The sequence below is a fragment of the Lactuca sativa genome, chromosome 1, assembly GCF_002870075.4.
Source record: "Lactuca sativa cultivar Salinas chromosome 1, Lsat_Salinas_v11, whole genome shotgun sequence".
Lineage (NCBI taxonomy): Eukaryota > Viridiplantae > Streptophyta > Magnoliopsida > Asterales > Asteraceae > Lactuca > Lactuca sativa.
In genome coordinates, this window is record NC_056623.2 from 34,023,894 (window position 1) to 34,049,404 (window position 25,511).

Genomic DNA, 25,511 nt, shown 5'->3' on the forward strand with positions numbered 1-25,511 from the left:
TCAATGCAAAATTTACCTACATCTGGCAATTATTGTTTTCTGGTTGTCTGTTTGTTTTGTCTTTTTTTTTTTTTCACTTATCATACTCTACTCTACATTCATCATTTAGACAATTTGTTGTTTAGTAATTCAATTGTATAATTTCGGAAAAGAGAATGAAGTTGTAGACCCCATTACTTGATTTGATTTAGGCTGTGTTTTACAGATTAATTGAAAAATTCAACTTTTAGCTTTTGAAAATAGATGAAAACCAAGATTCTAGACGACTAATCTTACTACCATGCTAATGAAATAGAACCTAATTTGCATGTTGTTAATTGGTATATCCTTGTCATCCCGGAATTAAACATAGCCGTCCTTATGTGTAGGAGGAAAAAACAAAAAATGTAGTGGATATAATGCCAATTGTCGCTATATATAAAGCCCTATAATGTCAATTAAAGTGTCCTTATCAAGATTAAACAAAGTATATTAAAGCTAAAGAAGTCATGAATCATGATAAACTACAATTTTCCCTAATCTATAAGGTTACATACATACACAAAACATCTTCCAAATTTCCATAAACTTTTATTCAAATCCAAGCTTTGAAATGATTAACTTTCACCACAATCAATTTCCTTCCATCAGTAGTCCAATACTTCCCCAAATCCCCAATTCTTTAAGGCACTTCATTATAAAACTTCTTTAATCGTTTTGACACCAACTGATAATATCTCTGAGAACCTTTTGGATAGCAAAAACTTGTTTGCTTTGTAGGCATGAACTTAATTCCTTCATCACTACTAAAAGTATCTAAACCACAATCTTTACAAAAAGATTCAACATCAAATTCCTCCAATAGCAAGATCTTACATATGTCCACTAGTGGATAAGGATTTAGCTTGTAACCTCCATGATTTAAACATGCTAATCCAAGTGCACGAATCTCATTAATGTAAGGCTCAATAACATAATACTGCAAACATGATGCTTCGGTTTCTATAGCATGAAGAAAACATTTATAGTTTCCAAAACGAAAATACCTCAAAAGCCTTCGTGAAAACATCATTTCTTTTGACTTAATAATGGAATAAGGAAGACTTCTGAACCATAAAGATAATGACTCTCCTGTTGGTTGATGATCAGAACCAAGATGTAGAAGCACATAAAATGAATAAAATTCACCTTCAGTATCATAAGTGTTACCAGATTTATGATTTGTGTCATATATGTGATATAAAGATGCTAAAGTCTTTGTAAGTTGTTCCATGTTGAGGTGATGCATTGGGGAGACGTTTGAATTTGCAGTAGCATTTATTCGAAGCTTGTAATGAGAGATGATATGAAACTTTACAATTCTTTCATACATGCTGACAGCTTGATCTCCTGTTATGATGTTTTGCATACTCAAGTCTTGTCTGATGGATCTTGTTCTATCGAATATGAAGTCATGAATAGCTTCAAAAGGGTGTTCTTTGGATTCAAAAATGGTTAGAAGGTAATTTAAGGTGTCTTCTAATACTTGAAGGGGGCGTAAATCCATATCACGAAGATCTTTTGAGGAGATTGTTCTGCAGAACTTTTTAACAGCAAGTGTAGAAGATGACTTAGATGGGTTTCCGTTTAATCTTTCAAATATGGCTAAATCTCTTAGTCTCTCACGTTGTGTCCTTTCTTCAATTGGGCACATGAAAGGGCAAGTTCCAATTAAGTTTGGGAGGATTTCCGCATCATTATGGTCTTGTTTGTTGTTAATCACAGAATTGCTAAGATTTGTTGTTGTTTTTCTAACTCGATTTGAAGGATTTGAAGGTCCAGAGTCGTTTGATTGGGAAAAAGATGAAGATGAATAGCTTCCTCTTCCTCTCCCCCTCCTTCCATGGCGAGGCTGCCACCTCTCCATAAGGTAAAACCCTAATATACAATATCAGAACCAATGTTTGAATAGACATTTCAAGCAGATTTTATCAGTAAATTGTCCTGTGTTATGAAATTCTAAGAAAAGTGATCGGAGCAATCTAACTAAAGACAAGCAAATCAAAGGTTTGAACTTTGAAGTAAGACCAATTTATTTCACAAATTCCAGAGTAACAAAGAAGCAATTTCGGAAGAAAGCAATACAAATTCACAGTTTAAAATGTTATCATATAAGCAACAATCACATGTGCAATTTACCGGGAACAATTCTCAGTTTATGAAGATGGAAGTAACTTACTTATAGTGGTTCGGGAATCAGGAATCGGAATTACCGGCAGTTTCAAATCAACATGAACATCTAGATCATATATTTATATATCCAAGATCATCCCAAGATTTTGATCATCTTTGAAGTCTTCGATTCCGAAATCAATATCAATTCTTCAAACAAGTTCAAGATCTCCTCGAACTGTATTCAATTACTTATCTGGATCAATCATTGCAAGGAATTTGAACTTTTGTTTCTAACTTAGGGTTTTTACAATTCCTGACTTCCTTAACTAAGCGTTGACACTTGTGAGTTGTGACTTACCTTGTTAACTTATTGGGCTCAATTTCAGTGTACGAGTCTATGAGATTTTGCCCAGATAATCAATAATGTATGCCTGTTTTCTTGGGCTTTTATTTTCCTTCAAGTTTTTTACTTTTTAGTTTACTTTCTTTTTAACAATTTAGGTTATAGCCTCAAGAATCAACTAAAAATAATCTTGATGCTGAGATAAAAACATATAAATAAGAAGTAATTTTATAAGGTAATAAACTATAAATATTTTTTTATGTATTTAATTTTTCTTTATATTATTTACTATTAAACTTATTTATTTACTATTAAACTTACTTTTGTTGTTTAAAAGATATAATTTTGATTTATTATCTTGGTTTATCTATTAAAAACATCATTAAAACCACATTTACTATTAAAAAACATCATTGAATTTATATTTTTATACACAATTTATCATTAAACAAAATTTTGTACACCTTTAGTTCATTTTCATCTTTTCCGAACATCATCAATTTTTCGATCATCTTCTTCCTCAAATAAAACACCATTTTTCATGTTCATTTATCAAAAATCTTGAAAAACATACAATTTCCTCTTTTCCCCTCTATGGTGAAAACGTCTTTATCCCCTCTCTTTACGATCACTAAAAACCCTACTACGGTCATTCACATCTGTTTGTGTTCTCTCTCTATATCTCATGTAAATTTATGAAAACCACTCTATTCTTACATCCTTCTCTCTTCCCATTTTCTTCTTGAATCGTGTGACACAAGTAACCACCATAGTTCAAGCATGTAAGGTGGGTTTTTTTTGGTGGAGGTGGATGGTTCTTGTGGCGAATGAAAGTGATAGAAGGTAGTGTTTGTTGTTGGAGGTGGATGGTGGAGGTGGGAGTGAATGGTGTTGGCATGAGAAGATGACCAAGACATAGTTTATTGGTAAATCGTATATAAAAATAGTTTAATGATGAATCGTGTACAAAAAACATTCAATACCCTATCAAAATGGTAGGTTTTGAATAGCCCAATGAATTTTAATGGTAAAACATGTACAAAAAAACTACTAAATGTGTACAAAAAAAAATCATTATCCTGCAAAGCCATTTCCAAAATATAAGGTGTATATTTGTTAGTGAAACGTGCATATACATGATTATAGCAAACCACATTTTTACGGCTTATTTTTATCGAAAAAAACTTTATATATCAAATTTCATAATTTTTGTTATATGTAAGTAGATATTTACATCGATATATAAAAAAAATTCTTTTTTTTTTTTAATATTTTAGTTCGTTGACATTGCCATGTTTCCATCTTTGTTACTATATTGTGTCAAATTCATGAACATCTAATAGGTTAAACGTTAGTCGATGACAAAGTACAAAGTATCTTACATTTGATTTAAATAATTCTTAGATTAAATGTTATCAAATATTCCACAAATTAACATAACTGTGTTATAGTTTAAAAGTGTATCGTACTTCAAGCATCATACTCTTCATTTACCATGAAGACGAAATACAAAAAAAACTATTAAGGAAAACTAATAACTTTTATTCAAATAAAGCAAAATATAGGACATCCTACACCTTAAATCCTAAACTCTAAAGAAGAATAACCTTTAGCATTAGTGGATGGAGTTGGTAGTCTATAACCACCTAAAAATGACTATATAAGGCTATATGGAGTGGTCATTACAAACTCACCGGAAAAGTGGCGTCACCTCTACGCTACGTCACCTTCATCACTAACCCACTCCACTATGGAAATGATCACCACTAACAACATTCACTTTTATATTATTTTTTTTTTTATTTTTTTATCATTTTGTTAAATAAATAAAATATTAAATAAATAACATATTTTATAAATAACATTTTATAAATAACATATTTTATATTAATTAAAACCACATTACATAATTTAAAACATAGAAAATTAAAACTAAAATACTAAAAAACACATAATCCATACTTAGAAAATTAAACCTAAATTATTAAAAAACATCAAATCTAGTTGCGATATTGGTCGAGAACTTCTTGTTGAATTTTCATAAAGACCCTTAAATTTTCCGGGTCGAGATTTGGTTGCGGCACTGTGTTTACGATTTGAAGATTGGTGAGTGCCAATTGTCGCCGACATTGTTCCTCCGTTGAATCAAATTTTTTTTCTAAAAACTGTAGAGTTTTTTCGATTTTCTCCGCTAATACGTCCTCGTTGGTTGATTTCCCGCTAGACGAAGCCCCCTTTCTCGCTTTGTCCCTACCCGGTGGTCAACGAAGATGGACGTTCGATGGACCCTCCCCCTCGGTGGCGTCGAACTCATCATTGAGGTCGAGGTTAGCACTTATGTCCGACTCAGACTTTCTTGTCCTTTTGTTGGAACCGGTGGTAGATCCCGAATGTGCCGTTTCCGGATAAAGGACCTATTTTGGGCCATTGCGACAAACTTCCCACGCTTTTTGGTTACTAAAAGGTTTACCATTGTTGGTAATTTTGTATTGGTGCAACGCCGTTGACAAAATGTTGAAATCGTTGCTACCACTTCGATGCATATTTTTTAGATTGTCAAATAAGCCGTTAAATTTGGTACACGCCGCTCTAAGATCGCGCCATTTAGCATTGACTGAATCATATGTCCGGCTCGTTTGCCTTCCCAATAACGCGTGGAAGTGGTCTAAAATACGATTCCAAAAGCTTTGTCCCGATTGCGTGTTGGCGACATCCCTGTCTTGTGATATGGCAATCCAAGCTTTAGCTAAAGTTGCCTCCTCCTCCTCGGTCCATTGGGTGTTTTTCTTCTTTGTTGAATCTTTTGATTTTTTTTCCTTCTACGACTTGGTTGTGTTTCTTGAACTCGTTCGTCGTCATCTTCATCGTCAAGGTTTACGGGTTGAGATTGCGATAATGGAACTTGAGATGGTTGTGAACTTGGTTGTGGATGTTGGAAAGTTTGGGACTGAGATCGCGGAGTAGGTTGTTGTTGAAAGGGTTGAAATTGGGTTTGAACAAATTGTGGTTGTGGTTGTTGTTGGTAGTAGTGTGGGTGGTATGAAAGATTGGTAAATAGAGGTTGTTGAACGGGGGATGATAACAATTGCATATAGCCAATGTTCGCTAACAGATCATTTGGAGTGTTTGGGGTGTTCGGGGTAGGTGGGTTATTTTGGTTTGGATCCATGGAGGAAAGTGTATTTTTTGAGTGAGAGTATATGTGTTTGTGTTCAAAGTTTGGTGTGTGTTTGAAAGGTAAAAATATGCTGATATATATAGAGAACTGTTAGTAATTAATTAATTAATTTTTTTTTTACAAACGGTCAATAAAGCAACGGTCAAAAATTACCACCCAATCAAATCTATCGTCTTCACCCGTCTCCAGCTCCACAGAACAAGACACCCACCAGAAGGTGGGGTGGTGTTCACGCGTGAAGGGGGGTGACACGTCAACTCCCACGCGTCTTTTCCCCTACCACTCCTGATAGTCAGCTCCTACGTGTCTTTTCCCCTACCACTCCTGATAGCCTAACCATTGGTACACAATTTAGACATAAACCATAGCCACGTTCTAACGGGTACACTAAGGTCTAGGGAGATGGGAAAGTGTAAACATCACCAACTGATACGACAAATTCTTTAGATCCCTTCCTAGTAAGTAGTGATTTTCTTATCCCTTTGCACTTTGATAATATTTGCCATGTATCAATAAAACAAAGACAAACCCATATAGAAAACTTCTTATGATCAATTTTGATTTTTTTATGGAACATGACTGAATACACATCAAAACACCTAGATCTACACTAACATAAACTCGGTATGTTTCCAAAATGAATTTAAGTAAGTCCAAAATAGGAAGAACAAGTCTAAAATTTTTCGAAGAACTTTTATGGAATACAAATTCTGGACATATGTAACGTTCTCTTGTATCTAAATATATAAAAAAAAACAGCATTCAGAGTCTGAAAAGAAATATTTTGATATTATTAAAAAAAAGTAAACAAAATTATGAATTTGGCTGACACATGAGCATAAAATGGAGCCATTTTGTTATTAACCTAATGATCTTCAACATTTCGATGATTGGTGTCAAGAAATAATTTGTACTTGAAGTGTTTGGTACAAATGAAAGATAAATATTACTCCCTCCGTCCCAATATTATTGTCCACAGACAAAAAAGACACAGATTAAGGAAACATTAATTACCACTAACTTTATACAATAAAATGACAATTTTGTCCTCACTTTGCATTTAATGTTCCAATAAATGCTTAGTTAGTTCTGTAATAATGAATGGGTATTTTGGTAAAAATGCTATTTATTTTTAAAAGTGGACTATTATTTTGGGACAAACCAAAAAGGAAAGATGGACTATAATATTGGGACGGAGGGAGTATATAATTTCTAAATTTGAAACATATTTCGACGGTGTGTGGATATATATATATATATATATATATATATATATATATATATATATATATATATATATATATATATATATATATATATATATATTAGTGTTTGGTGCAAATGAGAGATATTTGAATATCATATACCTCCAAAATCCAAGATGAGTCCATTTTGCATTTTCACTGTGACATATGTATGTTTTTATACTTTGAAAATACTCTTTATACATAACTTTGCTAAGTTGTAAAAGTATTTTGATGCTTTGATTTGAAAAATAGTGTTCTTACTTATCATGGCTACTAGGGTTTTCGTATTTCTCATTCATCCTCTATACTATTAGTGTATGCATATCTTAGGAGTATACTTAATGAAATGAGTGCTTTTAAGAGCAACTGGCGAGAGTGAACTCAATTTAGGTTAGTTGGATATAATCCAACCTTTACCTATATCACTATGTACTTATGAAGTAAATAGACTTTTGATGTTTCATTTTATCAATATAACTAATCTATAATTATTTTAAATAGATATTCTTAGCAAAGCCAAACTAGCAGAGTGTCAATATAGCCATTATTAGAGTCGAGTAACGAAATAATTTTCTATTATTATCCTTTTAGATCGAGCGTAGCGACGACATAATATACTACTATTATCTGTGCGTAGTGACGACCTAGTATAATACCTATTATCCGTTTGAATCGAACGTAGCAAAAAGACAATATACTACTATTATCCGTGTGTAGTGACAACCTAATATATTACTTATTATCCGTTTGAAGTGAACATAGTGATGTCATAATATACAATTGTCGGTTGAATATTTGGTAGAGTAACAGTTAGATATAATGATATTCCTTTGGCCAACACTAGGTACTATGTTACCCTAGAGAAATGGCCTAGTATGATCATTATGTACAATACTATTCGGTAGATTTGACCAGCGCTAGGTACTATGTTACCCTAGAGAAATGGCTAGAGTAACGACTAGGTACTATGTTACCCTAGTGATTCAATAACCATAACAAATAGGTATAATATTATTATAGAGTTTGGGTAGAGTATCCAATATCATCCGTTTGAGTAGTATAACGACTAGGTGTAATATTATTCCTAAGATTTTGGCAGGGTAACTATCACACCCTAGGACCGCAATTGGTGGTGTAAGGGCTTGAGATTAAGCCTAGGACCAGACATAATATCGTCCTATCGTTTCATGCATTTTATAAAATACTTATATATTACAAATAATAATATTTTGTAAAATCGATAATGTAGTATTATAACATGTATCCCCTCCCCAGTAAAACTTGTAAAAGTGGGGCTATGAACTCACCCTTGTAGCGTGCTTTAGTAGACCCTAGGATCGCGACTGGTGGTGTAGGGGCTCGAGATTAACTGGCATTGAGTGAAAGACTTTTAAATAATAATTATAATAGTAAAAGAAAATGTAGGGAGAAAAGAGAAATCAGTCGTAGGAAGCTCATTATGAATGTAAGAGGAAGTGAGGAGGGTTGAGTAGCTCTTTATAGTGCGAAAAAGTAGGAAGCGCGCCATGCTTTTTAGGAGGCGCGTCACGCACATGCGATGTCGCTACATCTGTTGCGTGGCATTTGGCTGCTTTCTGCTGGTCTGCTAACCCCCCCCCCCCCCACCCTTCTAGAAGGCGTGCGAGTTGAGAGTGCGTCGAAAATGTTGATTTTAGTAAAATTGCATAACTTCTTCATACAAGCTTTGTTTTCAACGTTCTTTATATCCACGCATAGCTATTAATGAATACTATAACTTTCTTTTAGGTTGTATTGACTAGTTCTGACTTTATTTTTAGCTCTTATTTTATATGTTTATATGATTTTGCAAAAATTATATCTCTCTCGTACGGACTCCGAATTTTGCATTTTTTCTAAAAGCTCTCATCTCGAGGAGTACTACGATTCTCCTCTTGGTGACTTTAGCTAAAAACCAACCATTCTCTTCGTAGCTTTTAACGTCACACATTCCTTGTGCATGGTTGATTTCTGTATCTTATAAAAATTATATCTAATTAATACGGGGTTGAATTTTTACGAAATTTATATTTTTAGGATCAAAAAGACGCTTACTTTCGGAATATGTTATTATTTCCTTGTGCGTACTTGTTTTTATAGATTTCTATCAATTTGACAGATTTTTCTTAGTTAATTTAATAGGAATTTTGTGTTTTTATCATAGATTGATAGTATTAGACAAAACTGCAAAAATGGTCCATGTGGTATGTTTTTTTTTTCCCGAGGTTTAGTTTAAACCTCGACTTTTTTGGCTCTGTGGCCATTTAAGCTAGTTTCGTTGTGTTTTTGGTCCCTCGAAAAATTAAAAAGACTAAATTGTCCTTCTAATACTTTTGTAGGTTTTTTTGTATTTAATTTAATGTTTTATTTAATTCAAATATGGGGCCCACCTCATTCTTACTCTCTCTCTCTCTCTCTCTCTTTATATATATATATATATATATATATATATATATATATATATATATATATATATATATATGTGGAAATGATCAAATGAGAAAACCTAAAGGGTTGAGAACGTGAGAACAGTTGTGATACATATAAGGGCATAAAAGGAATTTTACAATATAATTAATTATGGATAATTTATGAGTAATTAATTAATTTCTAAAATCATGGGATTTAATATGATTAATAGATTTTTTTACCTAAATATTAGGAATTTATATAATCTATTTTTAATTAACAAAATCAATAAAATGATTTAAAAAAATGTTTTTACCATAATTTTAAAAAATAAAACGTTATTTTTTTTTTGCTTTAAGTTATTTTTTTACCAATCACATCAAAAATACTGACGCATTAATCATTTTATCCGAATATTTATCAAGTTGTGTCATATTCATAAGTAAAGATGCCATGACTAGATTCGTTTTTTTTAATGAATTGAAAACAGAGAATGTTTAAGAATTCATCATTTAATTCGGAAAAAAATAAAAATAAACCACTAATCATAATCATAAATGAATACAACTCTAAACAAAATCATTTTATTATAAAAGAATGAACCTCTAATCATAATCATACACGAATACAACTTTAGCCATACATTTTTAACCATATATGAATATATTTTAACAAAATACAAAACACATCTAAATTTCTACATTTCCAGCCGTTATATTCATTGATAAATACACCACTAATCATGACTGAATTCAAAGAGGGTCGCCCTTGATCATGTTGTCGATTTCCTTAGTTATAGTTAGCTTTAATCAAAATATCAAGCTCTTACATTAAACCTGTTCAAAACATGAATCATTAAACACATGCAATTATAATATAGTTCTATTCATTGATGATTAAACTCAAACAACCTATTTATAAAATCTGATTTATCTGTTTTGACGTTCACTTGAGAGTCTTCTAAATAATCTTGAATGTTTCCTAAAAGTCATCTACTATTCAAAACACCTTTGATGAACTAGCCACACCATTTTCCTGAATTTGAAAAAGCACATTTATATTACAAAATCGCAAAAAAAATCTCTATTCAGAAATGAATCATGTTACAAGCAGTAATGAAAGATATACAATCAATGGTGAATAAAATATATTATATGCCTACTCTTATAATGTTTCCTAAACTTTTCAATACATTAGCACGGAATCCATAAAAATTATACAAAAAACAAGAGAAAATTTGGCAGATGAATGGAAAAGAATAACAATATCAATAAAATAACTTTAAATTTTCATAACAAAATACAACAAACAATAAAAAATTCATATTCATGATTAGGTTCTCCACTTGCAACCAAGATTTTCACAAGGTTGATAACAACACCAAGTAAAGATGCGAGAATGAATAAAAAGGTTGAAAAAAATTGTTACCTGGTGATGCACGGATCGATTTCTTTTCCTACACAGAACTGTGGACATAGGAAAATCAATTAGAAAGCAAAGAGTGGATCGGGAATTGAGAAAAACAACCTAAAAGATTTTTATTACCTTTCTCGATCTCTCGTCGAACCCTCTCAAGCTCAGTCCTCAATTTTCCCTTTTTAGAACAAATGGAACTCAGAAAAACCAATATGAAAATACTCATATCATTGAGTTAGACACCAGATCTCTTACACACATTTTATCAAACAGCTTCCGTGCATTAGCTTTTCCTTCAAATCAGATTTCAACTTTGTGTGGCTATTTTTTCCATCGATTATAAGTGTCGATATGATATGAAGTAGAACCAATAAATAAAGGGTTGATGTGTAAATAAAGAACAAGGTTCTGTCCACTCACCAAAAAATCATCCTGGTCGTCGTCGGTAGCCCTCATTCCATCGTGCTTTGTCAATAACAATGCAGATCAGTCATCGATGAATGTGCTAATCTGAACAAACTCCTTGATTGTTTCTTCTATGTGTCGAAGCAGTCTCCCCCATTAACCCTTATTCTGCCTATTTTTTTCACGATGAAGATGGCACGAGGACATAGGGCAGCAACGAGAAGATAAGAAGAGAGGGAGGCAAAAATATGCTAGTAATGAAATTTAGATAAGGGAGGAGGGACGATGATGGTTGTGACAGATTGTGTTCTGAGATAAAGATGGTGGCGTGCCCTAGATTTCAAAGAGAGATGAATAGAGTGATGGGAAATTAAAGGAAATATGTGAGTGATTGAGAGGTTATTTTCTAGAGCTATAATTACTGTAATACCCTTTCCACCATTTCAAAGATACACTTTAATACCAATAAATTTCAGAATTTACGTAAATGGCCCGCCTGATAATAGCCTTAGATTTGAATATTTAGATGATCTAGATCTGTTCTCGCGTTCTCAACCTTTTAGGTGTTCTCATTTGATCCTACTCCTATATATATATATATATATATATATATATATATATATATATATATATATATATATATATATATATATATATATATATATATATATATATATATATTGTAACATCCCGAAAATCGAGGGTAAAAATTTCATTTTTATTATAATTAAAACACCATTGTAACTTTATCCAAACATTAAAAAGTATTTCAAATTAAGACAATTATCAGAGTTCATTCCCAAAGATCACACATTGCGGAAAACACGGGTGTATGCGCTGCGATCAAGTCAGGCCCTTTCCTTTCGAAACGGAAGTACCTGAAACCATAAACCACAAACTGTAAGCACAAAGCTTAGTGAGTTCCCCAAATACCACATACCACACATACCAATCGAACCATAAATAACATTCTTATCAATAAGCCATACTTAGCATACATATACCACAATCAATAAAGCTGATATGTGTCATCCATAGTCTTGCCATTATGCCACGAGCCGCCTCGTGGTCTTCCTTGCCAGGTCGGGGGCCAAAGCTCTGGGTCTTACAGACAAGTGCCAGGATCCACCTCCGGGTCTTCCTTAAAAGCATGACACAGACAACTAGCATACAATCTACATTACTTAACTAGTTAACTACCAGAGTTCAGACTCTCATACAGTTTGCCAAGAACCGCCTCCTGGTCTTTCATACAAATGGACAAGGGTTTCCTCTGGGTCTTCCTATAATACATAAACCAAATGTATCGGCATTAGTGCCTTCGAACCATAGAACAGTGAGGATACTCACCTCGAATACAAAATCTCACTGAAAGAATTCCCTAGCTGCTGCCCTGAGGATACCTCCGAACTACCAGATCAAAATAATACCCAATTAGCGATTGGATTCCATTCCAAGGCCCAACAAGAACCAAAACTGAGGCCCAAATCCAATAACTAAAATGCCCAAAACCAAAAGATCCACAAAGGTCCACTAATGGCTAAAATTTCCAAATTAGGCCCAACCCCATATAGTCCTTATCATAAGCCCATGATTCCACAACTACTAGTTAGATTGCCTCAACACTTATTGGGACAACATTGGACAATGACCGAAGTCAAAAATTGAAGATCCATAATCCTCAACGACCCAAAACGCCGAGTTGACCAACTAACTCGTCGTGTTTCTCCATCAAATCAGAAACGGGGAAAACCAAAATAACTCGCCGAGTTGACCCACAAAATCGTCGAGTTCGCCCGAGAACTAACAACTTAATACATTAAGCTACCTTCACCGAATCCAAGAACTCCAAAGCTCAGATCTCGACCAAAATGAGATCTGGAAGGGTAAAGTTTCCAACTTTACTCATATAAATCACCTAAATGGGTCCAAACTCAAACCCTAGACTTAAAAGAGTGAGGGCTTAACCATTAAGCACTTAATCATCAAAGACAAAACCCTAAAATACAGACCTGATCCCCATAAGGCTAGATGGCCACACAAACTTTCCAACTTTACGCTTAAGTGTAACATCCAAAATTTCAAGCAATTTTAAACTCTTAAAAACATATCATGTTCATCAAAACATTACAAATTTAGTTTTCAAAACATTGATTATCAGAATCTTTTCCCAGAAACATAACATAGTAGGAGGAGTTGTACGATCACGCCTTGGCCTTGCCGCGATCCCCTGAGGTACCTGAAACCATAAACTGAAACTGTAAGCCCGAAAGCTTAGTGAGTCACCCCAAAGTACCGATACACATACAGTCCACATAGCAATATCAACAATAGCATATCATATTAATCAAAACAGAACAACATGTACTGGGTCCACAACTTTACAAGCTGGACTACCCCTGGGCCCTCAATACGAGTCTAGAATGCCTACCGGGCCCTCAGCTCGTATCTGGAATGCCATCGAGCCCTCAGTACGAGTCTGGAATGCCTACTGGGCCCTCATCTTGTATCTGGAATGCTCCCGAGTCCTCAGTATGAGTCTGGAATGCCTACCGGGCCCTCAGCTCATATCTGGAATACTCTCGGGTTTGTTGGTTACCGCACGGAGCAGTACAACCTCAACCCACCCCACACAACATGTCGACATGTAACAGATAAACGCACTTATAGGTAATCAATCAGTATCACAGGCAGTCCTATAGATCTACCCGACTAGCATATCAACCAACATACATTACTAACTCAACTCAACATATCAAATACTACTAGGATATCAAATCTATTGGGTCGGCCTTAGTGCCTTAGACCCCTTAGTATAGTGAGGATAACTCACCTCGAAACTTCGTCTCACAGAAATTAGTTCCAACCTTCGGGCTACTGTCACGAATCCCACCACCTATATTTTTTTTTACGAATTGCATACATAAGATTCTGATCCTCCTTGAACTGTCCTCAAAAGTCAACGGATCAACTTAGGTCAATGGTTAAAGTCAACAGTCAAGGTCAATAATCCATGTTGACCTGACTCGCCGAGTTTCCTTGGCTTCCGGTGAACTCGCCGAGTCGTCGAGTGACTCGTCGAGTTTCCCTCGTTTTTTGACTGAACTCTAAAGCCACTCGTCGGGTTTCCTAAGTGAAGCTCGACGGGTGCATACGTGGGCATATCCTTAGGAAAGCTCATCTGACTCGTTGGGTTGTTCATCAACTCGCCGAGTTTCATGACGATCTTCATCTGACTCGCTGAGTTGTTTATCCAACTCGTCGAGTTTCACGACTTCCTTCATCAGACTCGCTGAGTCCGTTTGGTCTTTTTCCCATACTGACTTATTCTAAGCCATGCAGTGGCTCCAATTCATAGATCTAGGCTTCTATGGTATACTTATTACGCAAAGTCACAAACTTTACGTACATACATTGCATTTAAGGCTCTAAATGCCAATTCTAAGCTCTTAATGGGGCTTCATGCCCAAGAGGGACCTCATACATGATCAATTCTTGAGACTTTATGTTTCTAGAGCTTAGAGAGGGTTTAGATATGAAGTTACAACTTCAGATCCAACTCATTGTTCAACTTATCAACCTTTAAGGTCCATAGAAAACCCTAGAACTTCAATAAAAAGGAAAACTCACAAAAGAGTTGGTAATTTAGGATACCTCTGGAAGATGACAACTAAAAATAGTGCAGATTTCCCCATCTAACTTGCTCCAACCTTCTCTTCCTTCAAGCCTTCTCCTTCAAAATCTTCTATTCAAGCTTCACACACTCAACAAGCACACACACTCGAATTAGGGGCTCTCTAAGACTGCAAAGAGACCCAAGGGAGGCTAAGGCTCCTTTAAATAGGGACACAAACCCCAGAAATTAGGGTTTCACTTGCCAGATCCTACTCGCCGAGTCCCACTAGTGGACTCGCCGAGTCAGTCACTTAAGTCGCGATCCGCTCTCGCTGCTACTCGATGAGTAGGATAACCGACTCGTCGACTAGGGCCAAAACCAAGAAACTATAATTGAACAATACCTGAGAATCGGGGCGTTACATTAAGTATGACTAAGGGAGCTCAAAAGCTCAAAAAAGGCTAAATGAAAGACTTAATGAATGGACGAAGCCCTTAAATCCATAAAGTTGGCACCTTTATGCCAAAAGAGATCATGAAGACCTTAGATATGAAAGATTAATTATTTGTGACGTCCTAATCCCCAACATCCACCCAACCATGTCTAAAAGCATAAAATCTAACCCAAGAAGAGATCTAAGTAACTAATAAGCTAGGTGAGAACTTGATACCTCAAAAACATGGCAAATGAGACAAAGATTATGGATCCAAGACTTCTTCTTCGAGCCAAGCAACTCCTAATTCCTTAGCTCCTTCAACATGCACCAAAAATGAACTCTCAAGGCTCTCCCAATGCTCTCACACTCAATAATGGAAGATAAGGCTTGATTTTAGGGTTTCTGGACAGAGGAGGCTGGTAAGGAGGCCAACCAAAGAACTTAAGGCCTATAAATAGGGTGCAACAACCTAAAAGTTAAGGTTTCTCAATCAGTCTCCAACTCGCCGATTTCCCTTCACCAACTCGTCGTGTTGGTTCATAAAAACGCTCGTCCCAAAAGCCTCCAACACGTCGAGTTTCCCACCATCAACTCGTCGTGTTGGTCCCTAGGAAAGGGGATTTATTTCCAAAATTAATCTTCTAGATTCCGGGAGTTACATATATATATATATATATATATATATATATATATATATATATATATATATATATATATATATATATATATATATATATATATATATATATATATATATATATATATATATTGAAAGACCCTCACTTTCGTATTTCTGAAAGACCTAAACTTTCATACTTGAGAATATAGTTACTCCAAAACATGCTACATGCATATTCATAAAAACAATATTTTATATTGATAAAGTGATTACAAACTATTGGATACAAACCGACTATTTCAAAGTGTTATATATTACATAACTTCTCAGGATTCTATAGTTTTATACATATGGGAGTACAAAATACAATAGTTTCAAACTATTCATAATCTTTTATCAATACAATAGTTTCAAACTATTCAAAAATCTTCTATCAGTATATAACTATACTGGATGCTTATCTCTTGCAATTTGTTAAACATTGAGAGGGTAAGCGATGATGCTTAGTGAGTTCAATAATAGATACAATATAACGTTATGTCACATATATATACTTCAATATGACATAAGCAAAGAGGAACAAGGAACAACAAAGGCATATGTGAATAATGTGACAAACTTTCCATATCAATCATTGATTTGATTCAAAGATATACAATCAATAAAACATAACAATTTTCATACTTGATATACATCAATAAAGCTTTGGCCCAAATGGCACAGAAGACATACAACTTCGGATTAACATTTTGGTAGATTTTAGGCTTATAGCTCTGTCTAACCTTCTGCCAATACCATAGAATAGAATTCATTCCCTTACGGAGACATGTTCTACATGGCCAGAGGCTACATACCAGTATCGTGTGAATCTAAGTCTTTTCACTGATCACATGGTCAAAGGTATTTCTTTGCTATTAAAAATAGCAAATAAAAATAACACGGGAAAATAACCCGGAATAATAACACTGAAAAGCACATAGCACACATAACACATAACATACAATTGTTCCTATATATTAAACTCACCGTGAAATAACCGGGGGTTAAAATAGTAATTTGTGCAGCATTTCGTTACTCTAAATAACTTTCTTCTATAAAAACGGGAGATATATTGAAAACTGGGCTCTACGAAGGTAGAGCTTCAAAACCGAAAAGATAAATTTTTCGGACTTCTCGGGAACTTCGGGGCGTGTTTCGGGCGTTGGAAATAATCCTGGGGCTTACCTACTGTACTGGACCTTCGACCAGGCATTCTACCTTTGTCGAATCGGAAGTTGATTTGCAAGAAATATTGATTTTTGGGGGTAAAAAGTGGCAATTTCCAAGGTTTACCCGGGAGATCTCGCAGCCACTATATATAGGCATGTGGCTCGGATCTTTGGCCTGCGACAGAAGCAGCGAAGGCCAACGAGGCTCGGATGCGAGGGTCGGACGCCTGCTGGCTCGGCTCGGACGGCGACACACATCGCACCTCGGACACGTCACGACTTCGGAAGTGAGGAGTCCCTGTACACGCGTCGGCTGCTTCTTCCGGATGAGTCACGACGTCGGACACGGGGCGCCAGCTAGGACCTGATGACGTGGTCGGTCTTATCTAAGCGAAATTCCTTGGAAATTGAACGAAAATCTTCTAAAATCCATAACTTTTGCATACAGGCTCTGTTTTTGACGTTCTTTATATGCACGCGTAGGCAAAATTATGCTCTACAACTTTCGTTTAGACTTCGTAGGCTAATTTTGACATTATTATTAATATTATTATTTTTAACAGACCGGGACCGGAAAATCCGTTAAAAATTCATAACTTCTTCATCTGATATCCGTTTTCGTCAGACTTTTTACTGTTGTACTACTATTGACGAGATCTTCAATTCTCGTTTAGGTTGTGTCGGCTAAAAATCACTCGATCTAAACTTCGAGTTTTTGTTGTCTACTGGTAAGTTGAAACTTAGAAAAATCATAATTTCCTCATACGAAGTCAGATTTTGGCATTCTTTTTATCGAACTTCTTGGTTTAACGAATACTACGACTTTCCTTTAGATTACTAAGGCTAAAAAGTAGTTTATTAAAAACTTACTTTTTACGTCATTCAGCACCGTGCAGGTTTTGTCGCCGATCTTCGATTGGTCATAACTTCTTCGTTATAACTTGGATTTTGATGAGGTTTTCGCCTAAATGTTTATAACGAGATTATCTACAACTTTCAATAATAAAATTTTACTTATTTCAAATTTTATATTTTCCTTAAATTTCATCATTTAACATTTGATTGGAATCTCATAAGACTTCCAATACTTTATGAATGATTCTAAGAATAGTTTTACTTCATATTTAGTAAAAACCATCTGTTAGAACTCAACATTCAAATTCACATAGTATTTCGTAATATTATTCACTTTTATAATTTACAATACACGATAACTGAACGTGTATGTTATATATATATATATATATATATATATATATATATATATATATATATATATATGCACCAGAAAAAACCCATCTCAAAAATTTTATCTTCAGTTCATCAATTCAATAATCACTTTACAAAATTAACAAAAATAAATGCATAACATGTTGTTCGATTGTAAAGAAAACGAAGAAAAAAAATGAATGAATCGTGACTAACCTAGCAGGACTAGCATTCTGTGGTGAATTCTGAGTCAAATGACTCGTCATCACCGACTCACAACTCGTACCTTTTGAATGACGAGTCGCTTGTAGTATGACAAAGCTTGATGAATCAATTTTATAGAACTTAAAAATGCTAATGCGAATTGTTTTCGATGAAAAATGTTTACATTATGAGGAGTATGTTGGCGAAAAAATTCATTTTCATACACCAGATGCGACACTTTTTTCTGTAATCGATTGTTTTCTTCCATGAGGAGTTTATTCATCGCTGATAGTTTACGATTCGTGCATTGAAGGCGTGAAGCTTCTATCCTCTATTTCTCTATTCATATGTAGTACAAAACAAAATAAATGAAAACGAGCACGAACACGAACACCATAACCAAGAACACGAACACCATAACCAAAAATCAGGACATGAAAATCTTTGAAGTTGAAGAGGAAGAAGAGATAAAGGTTTGTAGGTTTCGTACCTTCGATTCTGAAACCAAACTTTGATCTGTTTTGGCTCAATGTTAGAGAGAATAAGGCATTTGCGAATGGGTTGTTGATGGATGGAACTAGGTTTTTGTTCGCAAATCCAAAAAAAACAAAGAACAAATGATCAAATCAAAACCCACACTAATAGCAACAGTGACACATTTTAGTGTGATAAACAAAAAGAATGTTCCTTATTCCTTATTCATGATTCGCGATCCTTCAGTGACTTTAATGATAATAATTTAACACCCTTTTTTCGATATCGAATTAAACATATTCTAAGCTTTCGATTCTTCTAATACTTGATTGCTTTCAAACTAATCAATCAAAACCAACAAAACACACAGTGATCTGAATCGGTTTTACCTCCTCCAATCTTCCCTAACCTCTTAAACATCTTGAATTGTTTAACTTGAAGCAAAGAAGGAGACAAACAACATGTTAAATGCTAACCTAATATTCAAGATGGGTTTTTTTTGGTGAAGAGATAGAGAGAGAGAAAGAATGTGTGTATGACTGTGTGTATATGTGTGTGTAGGGCCCTATCTTTGAATTTAATAAAACATTAAATTTAATTAAAAAACCTAAAAAAGTATCAGAAGAGCAATTTAGTCTTTTAAGTTTTCCAAAGGACTAAAAACGCAACAAAACTAGCTCAAAATGACCACAGAGCCAAAAAAAATATGATGTTTGGAGTAAACCTTGGAAAAAATACATAACAGGGATCATTTTTGTAGTTTTGTCTACGTATTAATTCTATTACTTGATGTTTGTCACTTTTAGCGGTTAACGACCGGTGACAATTTTCGCAATTGTTACAATATTTTTGGAGTTGTTGAAGATCTTTTTGTGGTGTTACTTGGATCGAAATTGGCTATTTAACGATGCAAATGATGGTGTGTTTTGATTAATGATTGATATATGATTTCAAAATTGTTTGACAGCAAAACGAAATTTTGAGACTAGTAAATGGTGTTTCGATAATTTGAATGGAGATTAAGAGGATTCGAAATTGGACATTCTATGATTTGTGGATGGATTGAAATTAAGTAAATGATTATTTGGATGAACGAATCTTCGTTGTTAAGCAGACTTGAATATGTGTATAAAACGTTGATGTCGAGATTCATTTCTATATAGTTTCAAAGGAAGAGGAAGATGGATTGTATGATGGGTAAAGAAGATAAAGATTTTTTTTTTTGAAGAGTCGGATGTCACTTCAATTTTTTTTGAGTCTCTTTCTTAAATTTTCTTAAAATATTAAGATTTTTCTGAATATTTCTCAATTATATATCATTTATGTATATATAATATAGGCAGTAGAGACTATTTCTATAAATATTTGATAATATAAGAAGGAAAATTGTTGTAGGGGTTAAACTTGTAATTTTTCTAAGACAACAAAAATTTAAAATAAATGAAAGATGAGTAGTTTGTGAATAATGCAGAAGAGTCTAAGGAGCAGTTTGTAATTTGGATAGTGTTTGAAAATTAAAGGAAAACCCATTCGCCATTTATGTAAATTGGATATTTTAGCATGGCCTAATATAGTAATTTGCCACGTGAAAAACGACAACAATCTTTATATATAATATAATATATATACTATATAAATATATACAAAGATGCAAAATGAAAATCAAATCTGATCTTGGGGCACACAAATAAGATAAACTAATAAAAATCCTCACACAACTTGCTCTCACACTAACGGGGTGTAATTAACAACAGCTAATATTCTTAAATTAAGTCTATATATAGGCATACACCCAATCCTGTCCATACACAACCTCTTAAGCTAGAGTTAATTGCTTAGCTTGTACGATTTATTAAGAAATGATGTTTTTGTCATTTGATCTCCCTCTTTTCCCTCTTATTTTAACGCTAATTGTGCTACTGCTATTCATTCCTTATAAAATGTTTTCATCTGCTTCGAAGACTCACAAAAACCAACCACCATCCCCAAGAAAGCTTCCAATCATTGGAAACCTTCATCAGCTAGGCTCGAACCCCCATCGTTCTCTTCAGGCCTTAACCCAAGCACATGGTCCGCTTGTGCTCATTCAACTTGGCAGTGTACCCGTGCTTGTAGCCTCAACAGCTGAAGCAGCCCGGGAAATCTTAAAAACCCATGATGTAATCTTCGCCAACAGACCCAAATTAAGTATTCCTGACACGCTTACTTATGGATCTAAGAACATAGCATTTTCTCAATATGGAGAGTATTGGAGGCAGGTGAGGAGCATTGCAGTGCTTGCGCTTCTAAGCAGTAGAAGAGTTCAGTCATTTAAACGAGTGAGAGAAGAGGAGACTCGTCTTTTGATTGACAAAATTGGAGAAAATTGCGGTTCTTTAGTTGATTTAGGCGATTTGCTAAATTCGCTTACAAACAATATAGTTTGTAGGGTGGCTCTGGGGAGGACATATCATGGGATGAAGTTCAATGACTTGTTGTCAAGGTTTGCGTATCTGCTTGGTGCCTTTTCCGTTGGAAATTATATTGGATGGTTGTCGTGGGTGGATCGACTGAGTGGTCTAGAGGCAAGAACCAAAAAAGTCGCTGAAGAATTTGATGAGTTTCTCGAGAGTGTTCTTGAAGAACATATAAATAAGAAAAGAGCAGTGGAAGGCGATATAGGTGGTGAAAACTATGAAAACCAGGATTACGTTGATATCTTACTCGATGCTCAAAGAGAAAATACTACCAACTTTATCCTTGACAGAGATATCATTAAAGCAACTATCATTGTAAGTTTGTTCAGCCTCTCTCTTTATTTAGTCATGGAAAGATTAAAACTATCTAACATTAATTAATGCTCCACACATACATTATACTAATATGTTTTAGGATCATTAATATTCATGGTTAAATAATTTTTGTTTTTTGGTATATCTTGTAGGACGTATTTGCTGCTGGAACTGATACTACATTCGCAGCCATAGAGTGGGCAATCAGCGAGCTAATAAGACATCCGAAAGTAATGAAAAAGTTGCAGAAAGAGGTCAGTGAAATAGCACAAGGAAAATCTATGATCACCGAGGAAGATTTGGAAAAAATGAATTACTTACATGCTGTCCTCAAGGAGACTCTCCGGTTGCATACTCCACTTCCGCTACTCATTTCTAGAAAATCAACAGAATATGTGAATTTAATGGGGTATGACATTCCAGCAGGTACTCAAGTGATTATTAATGCTTGGGCAATAGGAAGAGATCCTTCACTCTGGGAGGATGCTGAGCAGTTTAAGCCAGAGAGGTTTCTGAATAGTTGTATTGACTTTAAAGGGGTGCACTTTGAGTTCCTTCCATTTGGTGCTGGAAGAAGAGGGTGTCCTGGTATTCAGTTTGCAATAGTTATTAACGAGCTTGTTTTGGCAAATCTTGTGTACAAATATGATTTGGCATTGCCAGATGATGTGAGAGGGGAGGAACTCGACATGAGTGAGTACACAGGCCTTACACTCCATAGAAAGTTCCCTTTACTCGTTGTGCCCAATCCTCACTTCTAGTAGTTGCCAAATGTAATCAGGGGCAAATCTAGGATTTGAACTCACCACCGGTGTCCAATTTAAATTAGATGATAATATAACTAGATCGATTTTTATTTGGGTGGGATCGCAATAATATCATCTAAATGTAACTATAATATTAATTTTAGGGGCAATTGTCATAAAAGCCCTTAAGATTATCCATATAACCTTTGTGGTCAAGTCATGTAGTCATTTTGTGAACAAATAAGACATGATTATCCATATATTTTGTGCTTATGTGTTTTATATGATATTAAGATATATTATATAATAAAGTAAATAAGATTTAAAATATACATCAAAAATAAAAGATCACTTAGGGAAAATAATCTCAACTAGTTATAGTATTCGTAATTAGGATCCCATACATATTTAAAACGCCTTAATCCGACATAGAACGAAGAAGTTCGGAAGCGTCAAAGTCTCGAAAGAAAACCGTCATGGCTACAAATAGCGTAAAAAGTGAATCTGGGTTAGATTGCTTTTTAGCTTAGGAAGTCTAAACGGAATTCATAGATGTTGTAAAAGTGAATTCATGCGTATATGTATCGTCTAAATCTGACTTCATAAGAGGAAGTTATGATTTTTCTAAAATTCGGCGCAGCAGTGTGCACATCGATATCGAATTTTACACTCATAGATTTTTAGCTAAAACAATCTAAACGAGAGTTGAAGATCTCGTTGTTAGGATTCCAACGATATAAAAACCATCGAAAATGGACGTCGGATGTGAGAGTTATGCATTTTATATGGGCTTTCAGAGGTTAAGCCCGTGTAAATAAAATAAAGTCAAAATTTACCGACAGAGTCTAAAGGAAAGTTGTAGATCTCATCGAGAGCTTTCCATGGATATAAAGAACGTCAAAAACGGAGCTCCTATGAATGATTTATGTAATTTTGAAAATCTGGAAAATGTTACACACGCATACACGTCGCACGTAGCTTGCGCGCGAAGTCAACCATGCTGCCTCACCCTGATTGTGCCACGTGTCGGCAACCTAGTGGATTGACGCCACCCTTATGCACAACCTGCCTCCTATTGCACGTCACGTAAGACTTCAAACTCACCTATAAATACCAGCTCATTCTTTCACTCTTCCCCACACACTCCAGTCAATATCTCTCTGGAAATTTTGATTGTTAGCCCATTTTTCTTCATGTATACCAGCTCATTCTTTCCTGCGGCGAAGCCCTACGACACCCTCGAGTGCTCAGCTTTCCATAATCTTCATGTAGGAAGGACCTAAGTCAGTATTCTGCCCGTTTAGATCCAGATTCTCATCTATTGTACTTTGTAAGTGAGCTACACTTATTTTGCCCCGTGTAATTTATGATTATAGTTGTAAGTCGTTACTAGGATCTTATAATTAAGATTTATCAATGATTCCAAGCTGCTATGTTGATTGATCTACTATGGGAGAGGTGTCTAGAATGGTCATGTCGGCTTGATTATTGGATTTCAGAAAGACTATATGTCGAAATAAACCCGCCTCCCGACTGTCCTGCCTGGTTGATCTTTACTTGTTTGATCTTGAAGTATACTTTGGAATTGTTGAGGACACTAAACACTTATGATAATAGTTCCACATAGTATGAAACTAGACTAAGATGTAGCATTATGCACATCTAGGTCTTTCGAGAAAGGTGTAAGGCGAAGCTTTTCCCGATTCACCAATCACCAGCCACTTTGTCAGGTGAGTGCGTAGTTATTATCAAGAACATAATCTTAACTTAAAAATATCCATATAATACATGTTGCCTGTATTATCTGTATTATGTGCTATTTGTAAATATAAGATAGTAACATTTGGATTGGGAATTGTTGTAGAAATCAATTGCCTTTAGATATAGGTCTTGCCTTAGATTAGGAATAAGACTTATAAAAGATTGTTTAGTGTCAGATAGGATTAACATCGATTTGGTCTCATAGTTGAGTTATAGTGTGGGACCATATCGGAGTGTAATCCTCCTGTCTTGTGATGTCCCGAAATGGTGGGTCCCAATCAGACAACCGGATGGTATGTCTGGGTCATCGACCAGAGTAGATAACCAACACTTGGTTGTTTTAGGTGGTCTTGTGAATTACGTTGCTAGCAAGGCTTTATAACCCATGGACGTAGATGAAATGGAAATCCACATTCATCAAAATTTGTGAACATTGGTTGCCTTATATGACTTACACTAGCCAAGGACTCCCCTTGTAGGTGTAGTCAAACAGTTGCTTAGATAGTTCATCCGGTAAGGTGATTCTTCTAGATGATTGTCAAATTAGGATCTGTGAGGATCATTTGGGATTGGGTAGATGGTCTTAGGACAAGTTATATATTTACACCTGATACATGTCTTGTAGGAATGATATTTTAGCATTAAAATGTTATACGCTTGAAAACCCTACGTATCTCACCAGGTTTACCAAACCTGACCCACTCATTTTATTGCATCACAAGTAGTGGATCAAAAGTTGAAATTGCCTAGTTAGGATGTTAAGTGGAATAAAGAATAGGCTTGCATTAGTTATTTCAGGACCTTTTTATTTATGTTGTAATGTATGTTCGGATATAAATGAATGACATCCCGAAGGTTTTAATAAAATAAATTTTGTTATTTCAAAAATGTTTATTTAACTGGGAACTTTCGCATTTCAATACTTAAAAGTATAATTTTTTTAAAGAAAAAATTGGTTCTGAGAAATGGGGGATGTCACAGATGGTATCAGAGCATTAGTTTAAGCAAACTAGGAATTTAGGAAAATTCTAGACTTATACTTAGATGTTAGGTATGATTAGTAAGATGTGCGATAGATGCCTTAGTTGCTTTAGACACTTGCCTTAGAAAACTATATGAAGATGCCTTAACTATGTGCTAAATATATGTGGTAAATAGTCTATCTTCTTTATCCTAAAATTCTCGTCTCTACGACATTAGTACTCGAATGCCATGATCGTCACCAGGAGTGGTAGAGTTGCGATTCGTAAAATCTATATGCTAGTTTTATCCAACTAATTAACTAACTATTACGTCTAAGCAGTGGACCTAATCACAA

General features: G+C 34.8%; 2 protein-coding genes across 2 annotated transcripts; one reads left to right on the forward strand and one right to left on the reverse strand.

Annotated features, from left to right (window-relative positions):
* Positions 1-412: 412 nt before the first annotated feature.
* LOC111913580 (SAC3 family protein C) lies at positions 413-2,474 on the reverse strand. The gene is made up of 2 exons (XM_023909308.3): positions 2,198-2,474; positions 413-1,896 (listed from the first exon to the last, which is right to left on the reverse strand). The coding sequence occupies exon 2, from the start codon at positions 1,883-1,885 to the stop codon at positions 662-664; it is 1,224 nt and encodes a 407-aa protein (XP_023765076.1). The 5' UTR covers positions 1,886-1,896; positions 2,198-2,474; the 3' UTR covers positions 413-661.
* Positions 2,475-20,742: 18,268 nt separating this feature from the next.
* LOC111898977 (cytochrome P450 Tp4149-like) lies at positions 20,743-22,703 on the forward strand. Its single transcript, XM_023894859.3, has 2 exons — positions 20,743-21,686; positions 21,839-22,703. The coding sequence occupies exons 1-2, from the start codon at positions 20,775-20,777 to the stop codon at positions 22,445-22,447; spliced, it is 1,521 nt and encodes a 506-aa protein (XP_023750627.2). The 5' UTR covers positions 20,743-20,774; the 3' UTR covers positions 22,448-22,703.
* The last annotated feature ends 2,808 nt before the right edge of the window (positions 22,704-25,511 follow it).

What these genes read in the sequence shown, in the direction of transcription:
- LOC111913580 (XM_023909308.3), bottom strand. Translation starts at nt 1,885, where the DNA reads ATGGAGAGGTGGCAGCCTCGCCATGGAAGGAGGGGGAGAGGAAGAGGA.
- LOC111898977 (XM_023894859.3), top strand. Translation starts at nt 20,775, where the DNA reads ATGATGTTTTTGTCATTTGATCTCCCTCTTTTCCCTCTTATTTTAACG. An exon ending in TCATTAAAGCAACTATCATT is followed by an intron (nt 21,687 to 21,838) that starts GTAAGTTTGTTC and finishes TATATCTTGTAG; the next exon opens with GACGTATTTGCTGCTGGAAC.